At 39.7% G+C, this 8,065-nt stretch overlaps 1 protein-coding gene across 1 annotated transcript; it reads right to left on the reverse strand.

The window, feature by feature from the left end:
* Positions 1-374: 374 nt before the first annotated feature.
* On the reverse strand, positions 375-4,578 carry LOC147658822 (uncharacterized). The gene is made up of 6 exons (XM_086903657.1): positions 4,020-4,578; positions 3,509-3,756; positions 2,846-3,006; positions 1,848-2,386; positions 1,307-1,498; positions 375-538 (listed from the first exon to the last, which is right to left on the reverse strand). The coding sequence occupies exons 1-6, from the start codon at positions 4,567-4,569 to the stop codon at positions 375-377; spliced, it is 1,854 nt and encodes a 617-aa protein (XP_086759783.1). The 5' UTR covers positions 4,570-4,578.
* Between the last annotated feature and the right edge of the window lie 3,487 nt (positions 4,579-8,065).

The following is an 8,065-nucleotide window of genomic DNA, read 5'->3' on the forward strand; positions in this document are numbered from 1 at the left end:
CGAAACAATATAACAGTTTTCGTACACCGATGGGAAAAAAAAAAATTTCACCGGCAAAACCAGCCACCGAACACGAGCACACCCACAACTTTTCCGATACGAGGCCAAGCATCGTACAAGTTTCACGCCACTCCATCGACAGGAGGATTTACCAACTTCTCGAGATGTGCCGTGCTGTATCGTGAATAACCGTGAATAAAAATGTCCATATCGAAAGAGAGAGAGAGAGAGAGAGAGAGAAGAAAAGAAAAGAAAACAAATTTCTCAAGAACCGCAAACAAGATAGAAGTTTCATTCGAGCGAAGGAATATCGCGAATGTAACGATAGAGGCCGTTGAGATCGTTCGACACGAGCAGCTTATGGAAAATTTACCTCAGAGAACGTAGGAAGCCGGTATCGTGGGACGTAGGAAGCGTGGAAATTCTGGCAAACTTAAGCCCAATTTTGTAATGCCCAGGTTGGTGGAACGTGGGGCAGGATTAGTGGAGCGCAACGCGTAATCCATCCCTCCGAAACCGCCCAGCTGTAACTGCAATCCTGCTACGGAGAGCCATCGTTTGAAGATTAAGTATTTCAAAGGAAAGAGTTCTATCATGATGGAACGAATTTTCCCGATCGATAACGGTATACTATATATCAGCATCTTATTAGAAAAGATATATACGATGGTTATAAAAATGTAGGATACTTTTGAACGGTGGACTTTAAACATGTATATATCCGTGTTAAAAAGTGTATAAACAAATATAAATTTGTCTTCTCGTTATACCATTCTGCCGCGTTCTATTTCCGCCTCCAACGTGAACTTATAATTCGTTTCAATCTTTAAAATCCACTCGCTAAGTGTCTCACATTGTTTCACAAACATCCTACTGTTCACTACTGCTGAAAAGAAGTCTACTTCAGACTTTTTTGTCAATCCTATATAATGGAAGAGTTTTATAATTTGAATATTCAAAATCGTGAAAATTACTTTTATTCGTGAAATTGTCAGGATAATCAACCAAGATTGCAAGCTGAAATATTATCGTATAATTATTATCTTGATTACTTGAATACGAAATTACATTTACAAGTTAAATTTGTATTGAGATAATCAAATTTTTGTATCATATCGATACGAATATTCTGAATATTCTATGCCCATATTATCGTGTCGGTAGGATCATCGATATTATGGATCAATATACGTAGACAAATACCATGTGTGAGACTTCTTTCCACCAATGAACATACAATGCATACACATAACTCACGCGCGTTCGCTCTTCTTCATCGATGATTCTTTTAATGTACATCACGTACCTGTGGAATACGATTGACTCCTCGCCGGTTCAAACGGTCGCATCTGGCCTAAATATTGGAAATTCTGGCCCAAGTTCAAAGTTGGTACGCCAGTGGATACGCCCTCGGATATGCTACCACTTATGCCGCCGCTTATCCCCCCAGGTAAACTGTTGAACACGCTCGAGGTCAAGCTGGAGGGTAAACTCGTGTCTGGAACGAGAACGAGCAAGAAATATATCATCCCTTTCAAGAAAACAGACCTACACGCGTTCGACTAGCATAGTTGTATCATAGTTCTCGGTCGGATAAACGGTTTAGTTCTAGAAACTAAAAGTGAGGAGAGGAAGACAAGAAAGAGCGATGAGAACGGATGGAATTTTCAGAATTACAAGTTCAGGAAGGCGGGAGCAGAATGTGGGCTTCCTAATAAAGTTGATCGCGGTGAGATACGCCGATAAAAGAGATTAAATTTCTCTTAACGACCGTGTATCCCTCGAGGCGAGTTTCTCTCCTGGCCAACGATTTGTACGTTTATCGATTCCCGAGGAACGAGTTATACCTAACTGGAGGCCGGGGGACGAGTCTTGAGCCGCGAACGGGGACACTTTCGGCATCGATATCGGGATGTAGTTTATCGCTTGCAACGGGCGAGAAACCGATGGCAAAGTGGCGATCGGTATACTCGGCAGTGTCATCTTTGGCCTGTCGACGATCGTGGTTAATGGGACGTGATTGGCCGCCTCGAACAGGGAAGGTTGTTGAAACGTTGATCCATGGTTGGATTGTTGCTGGAGGAGATAGTTCAACAATGAATTCTGCAACGTGCTCTTCAACGCGTCCTTCGATTCTTCTGGAAGCACGTAATTCAACACCGTGCCCTGTATCTTGTTGTTCAGACTGTTGTTTAAGGTATCTGGTAATTCGTGGCTCGTGGGCACGATACTCTCTGCGCTTTTGGCTGCCGTTGAGTCTTTCGACTGTTGCGAAAGCAGGTAGGTGAGCAGAGATTGCTGGAGCTTCTCCTTTGAACTTGAAGGCAGATAGTAAGACGTTGGCAAAGTGAATTTGACCGTTGGGAACTCGACTGGAGCCGCTGGCCTGTTGAGGGAAACGAACGTGAATATATTTTGTACCCTGTTCTTCGTTACTTCCTGCACATGTAACGAGAAACAAAGGTGGAGAAACGATTCGTTCTATTCGATTTGCAAAGAAAGTTGATCTACTTGAAATACTTAACCTTTCTCTCAAGAAAAGAAATTATTTTTGGATCCTCCATAAAACTTTTTACCTTTTACACACTCGATTTCGTTGAAATTCGAATTTCGATCGATAAGAATTCAGAAGAGCGATTGCCAAATAATTTTTTAGATTAATCATCGCGCAGTGTTATATAGCGACGAAGCGATCCGAAATCCAAGAATCCAAATCATCCATGTTCCGCTCTAAGGAATCGAAGGATCGGTGCGGACATTTCTCGGTTGAAAACGGTCATAGACGCGATGACTTGGCCGCAAATCGATCGAGCGAGTAACGGATCGTGACAATGCCATTACGTACTGTCGTCCAAAAGATACGATCGGAGGAGGTTCCGTGGCCGTGGCAGGTAAGCTGGTGGTCGTCGAATCGGCCAAGCTCGCGGTGACCGTGGAAATTAGGGGGGTCGACACGCCTGCTGCGGTGGTCACGGTGGCGCTGGTGGTGATGGTGTGGTCAGCCAGCTGGAACCAATTAACCGAACTTTTATCGGATCTTTCCAAAGATCGTTCGACCTCGCGCGCCATTCACACCGGAAGTTGTAAGGAAGTTATTCGGCGCTGGTTTGATTAAAACTTGCTCGTAGGAGTTCGAATCGTAGGAGGGAATTTTCACGCTTGAGGGAGGGAGGGAGGACAGAGGATTAAACTCTCGATTTAATGGAATGAGCCGGCGAGGTGATCGGTAAATTGCGTGAACGGGAACAAAGGATGGAACGAGGGATGGAACGAGATTTAAGAAATTTAAGAAATTTCGTTCGAACTTTGAGAAGAGAAAATTTCAAACTCTCGGAGAGAAGGTTTTTTTGCGAGTAGAACAACGGCAATTGCTTGTACGTTATTCTTGGGAATAACGTATGTGTTATGCGAAACGATAGCGCTGAGAAATAAACTGTCGATTTTTGAGAATTTTATCGTTGCATCGATTCGCAACTTGTTTCGAGAGGGTCGGGATGGAAAAGTATACCCTATTGGTGACGGCTTTCACGACCGGTGGCATGGTCGGCGTATATAGAGGCTTGAGAGGAGCCATTTTCGGCTCGGAAGTTGGAGACGTATGAACTTGGGTGATAGTCGAAGCGGTGGTGGATGGCTGTTGCAATGGCTGGTGGGTGGTGGTCGGTGCCATCGTCGTCGATGTTTCCTCGTTCAGTGGTAGTGGGTTCTCGTACGGTGAAATGGGTGGCACAAACGCGTAACCGAGACCATGGTTTCCTGAAGATTGAACAAATTCTTTTTTTTCTTTTTTAAGAAAAAGCCAAATTTGTATTCGCTTCAAACAACTGTTTTCTCTCCCTTAATTAAAATCTATCTTATCCGAAATCATTTCATTCTTCGATTCACTTCAAAAATTCACGCGTCTTTTTCTAATAAATAAAAAATTGGAAAATTCGTTTCGAAAAATCTAAGAAAAGGAACTTTAAACGAGCAACGATCGATTTGACAAACAAAAGGAAATCTGTCTTGATTCAGCTTACCATGCTTCAAATATTCCGGATCCCTGCCAAACGATTCGACCTGTTGCTGCCCCAAAAATTGTTCTTTGTAATGGTTAATTGGCTTGTCGTATTGATCAGCGAATCGGTAATCATCGCGGAACGATTGTCGATCGTCTCGATACTGATACGAAGGCTGTTTATTCCTGAAGAACGGTATCTGATCCCTCTCTTGTTGATACCTGTACGAAGATCCTGTATCGGCGAGATACGAGGACGGGCCGTGAAAGTCGGAAACGTTTTTAAAGGATGATGGCTCGATCTCGTAATACGGACGATATCTGTGCGACGGGTAATCTTGATACGGTTGATCTCTGAAAGGAAACTGTTCCGGGCGGGGCGATATATCCTGCCTGTTTGACCGCTGCCTGTACGCTGGATACTCTTGCGTTTTCGGCGAAAGCTCTCTGAACGAACGATATTGCTCGTACAGTGGTGGGTGCCAAACGGGTCTTTGATAAGGCGGAAAGTTCTCCAAACTCGACGGGACGCTTCTTCTTCCTTTCCTGTACGCGGCGGCAATCGCCACCATCGACACGAGTATGATCTGAAATCAATTTTCTTTTTTTTATTTTTTTTTTCTATTTTTAGAGATCGTGAAACTTTAGATTGAAAGTTCCTCAAATTTTTCTTAACGGTTTCAACGCTTTGGAATTTAAAAATTTTTAACGCTTCCTTCACGATCGATTAATCGTGATGGAAAGTAAATTTCTCGAAGGAACTTTTGAAATTTCGTTTTTTTTTTTTCTTTCTCGAAGCTTCCTCTAAGTTTTTTAAAGTACGAGGATGAACTCACCAGTCTCTTCATATTTGATACTTTTTTAAAATACGCTGCAGAGGATGAGAGTGAAATTGAACAATCACGCGCAAAGATAGTCTGCGTCTCGATCACCACGGTCGACTTTCTTATATAGTTACGAGACGAGGGGAAAAAACTGTGACTCGCATCTTTTCCATTTCATCCAGTTGTGCACGTCTTCCAGTTCGGGCCAAGAACTGGATCTGGTATCGTGGAACATCGACGCCTTTCTCTTTCTACGATAGGTTCATTGCCAAGTGCTTAATGTATTATTCTCGCGTGTATAAGGACAAAATCTAGAATCTCGTAGCGTGTATTTTTTTTTTCATTTAATTATATATTTTTTAATATTTTAATTCAAACATTCCATTTCTCATTTTTCCTCCCCACCCTATCTTTCTATATAAATTTTGATCAAATTTTGATCGTTACAGATTCATGGATTTTTGAAAATCTATCTTTGACGAATGCTTCGAAAATGATGGAGCAATGATGGTATATAAGGATGGTATCGTAAGGCTGGTAGCAGAAACCATAAAGTCTGTACGCCGGTCGATTTTTAAGAAGGCAATGGAAATGGTAATAAAAATTATACGTCGAAACATACTTACTTTCGACCTTGGCTTGCATGAAACGTCGATAACTCGAAAGAGAAACTCTACTCGTTTGTCTAATAAACTTATCGGCCGAATGAAATGGAAAAATATGAATCGATCGATGAATTTCATTCGATAAATTGATCATGAGTTATTTACATTAATTAATGAGCATATTAATGCGATCGTGCACGATATAATTAATTCAAAATGTTTAAAATTAACCGTTAAATATTTATCGTTTGATAATTGCAACGTGTATTTCTAGCACGAAACTGAGCAAGAAGTTGTAACGGTGAAAATTATGTAAATTATATTTGTACGCGTATATATTGTTATCTAAAACGTTGTTTGTATTCCAAATATTTGTTCAAAGAATCTTCTTGTTTTCAGAGAAATATAGGATCGTGTATGGATCGTGTATTCGAACAAATTATCACGGGAGGTATTATTTACGAAAATTCGATGAATCCAAGGTGAATTATTACGAAATAAATTTTAGTATTTAGAAGTACAAAAGTGTACATTTGTCAGGATTTTATATTTTCGTGAAGAGGAGTAAATCATTTCTCTTATCTTCGATAACCACGCATTGATTATTGCAATTAAGAAATATTGCTCTCGAGCCTGCTATCGATCGTGTCTGTTTATAACTTTTCAACCGCTTTTCCCAAAGTTAATTTAAGCCTGAGTTTCTTAAATGGAGCTTCTTAAATTCTCGATGATTTAGGCAAATATTTCTCGTCGTACTATTGAATCGATCTCGAGAAGTTTACGATTAATTATGATTAAATGAGATCGTATCTCGTCGATTTCAACGATGATACATCGTCACATTGATACAGTTGTCTAAATCGACGTACTTGCGAGTAAAATTTGGATTAGATTTCGAAATATATGGAAAAGCAAGTAATTTTTTTATATTTGGATGGAGAGTTACGTTTAAGTTAAAGACAAGAAATTTCTATGAAATTTTATCGGGTTATCTTAATCTGTTCGTGTTTTCGGATCGATGGATATTTATTAAAAAATATATACCGCAAAATTGACCGTTTCATCACGAGAATGATTCCAGAGGTTGGCGGGAAATCGATCGATCAAGATCGTTTCGCAAGTTAAACAAGCTTTATTCACGGTCACTTTATAGTCAGATTACAGACCTCGTTTAAGATCAGTTGATAGTCAAACAAAGGCTTTTCAACATCATTTGAAATTCAAGTTTGCTCGCAAGGTCGGCAAAGGTGTTGCCAATGTTACATTCAATATTACATCGCGTGTAATAATAAGACTGTTCCATAAGACATTCTAAGAAAGTTAAACACTTGCAAGATTTCCGGTATTTCTTTCAACTTGTTGTTTCCTCCGATGTTCACGTTAAACCTGGTGATCATTAATTTTAACGTTAAGAGAGTTACGCTCATCTAAAATGAAACAAACACGTTAAGATGAAAGTCTGTTTCATTCTGTTTGCATATTTGATCGTGGAAAAGCGAGATAATTAAAAGTTGATTAATATACACGCGTATATTATACAATATATATATATATATATATATACATATTCGAAACGCGATGTAATCGTTCATTGCGGCACGAGTTAGTTTATTTAATTAATTTTCCTTATTCCCCTATCCTATGGCCACGTTGCACCAGATAAAACCATTTATTATTTTAATGCGTATTTATACGTTTGAATTAAGTATGTGAAAGAGGGAAATGTTTAATGCGCTTGGAAAAATGATTCGAAAATGGTTTCATCAAGTATAAAATTAAACGAAATTCGCGTTAATATTTGTATACACGAGTCGTGTGCACGAGCGTCGAATCGCAAGAATGTCACGCGTTCCATAATAATTTTTCCATTTAATTTAAACATTTCGACGGGCAAAAGCATTGGGAAGAAAATTTCGGAATTATTGCATCGTTGACGCGCGATTCGTTAATTTCTCCTCGAAAATTCTCGGTCACAATTCGGCAAAATAATTTGTTGGTGTCGCGTTGATCTTAACGTGCTAAATGAATAATTAAACAGCGACTTCGACTCGATACTTTTTTAGGGAGCCGTGAACCGCGACGGAAAAGAAAGAAGTCAATCCGGATCGGATGGATACTTTCTCCCTGTAGAAATACTAGTGGAACTAGACATAACCGACGGGGGAAAAAAGAATTATAATAAAAAATTATAAATCGTATCCAACACTGTGTCCATCTCCCATAAATTGCGATTTGTAACTCGCTTAATTGGATGTTTTGAAGAAGAAAATTGGCCGAATGAATCCATTGTCCGGCAGAAAGTCCTTTCTATTGTTAGACACGTGTGCCTATTGTGCCCTCTAATTAAACAATCGATACCGTTTCCAACGTGCAATCGAATCTAACTAACCGTGGCTGTCTTTGAAAAAAAAAAGAAAGTATTCAGTTAAATTGTAATACCACCTACCTAAAAGTCTGTCGTATTTTTTTTTCTCGTTCCGTTTTTACCCGTCTCTCTCTCTCTCTCTCTCTCTCTCTCTCTCTCTCTCTCTCTCTATTTCCTTTTATCAATGGGTGGAAAGGTTCAGTGTCGAGTTTCAATTCGACATGTATACGCGGTCCATATTCGTTCAGAAGAAATAGTACATACATACATACAT

The sequence above is a fragment of the Apis florea genome, unplaced genomic scaffold (genome assembly GCF_048593485.1).
Source record: "Apis florea isolate Af1SG1 unplaced genomic scaffold, ASM4859348v1 contig_1615_pilon, whole genome shotgun sequence".
Taxonomy (NCBI): Eukaryota; Metazoa; Arthropoda; class Insecta; order Hymenoptera; family Apidae; genus Apis; species Apis florea.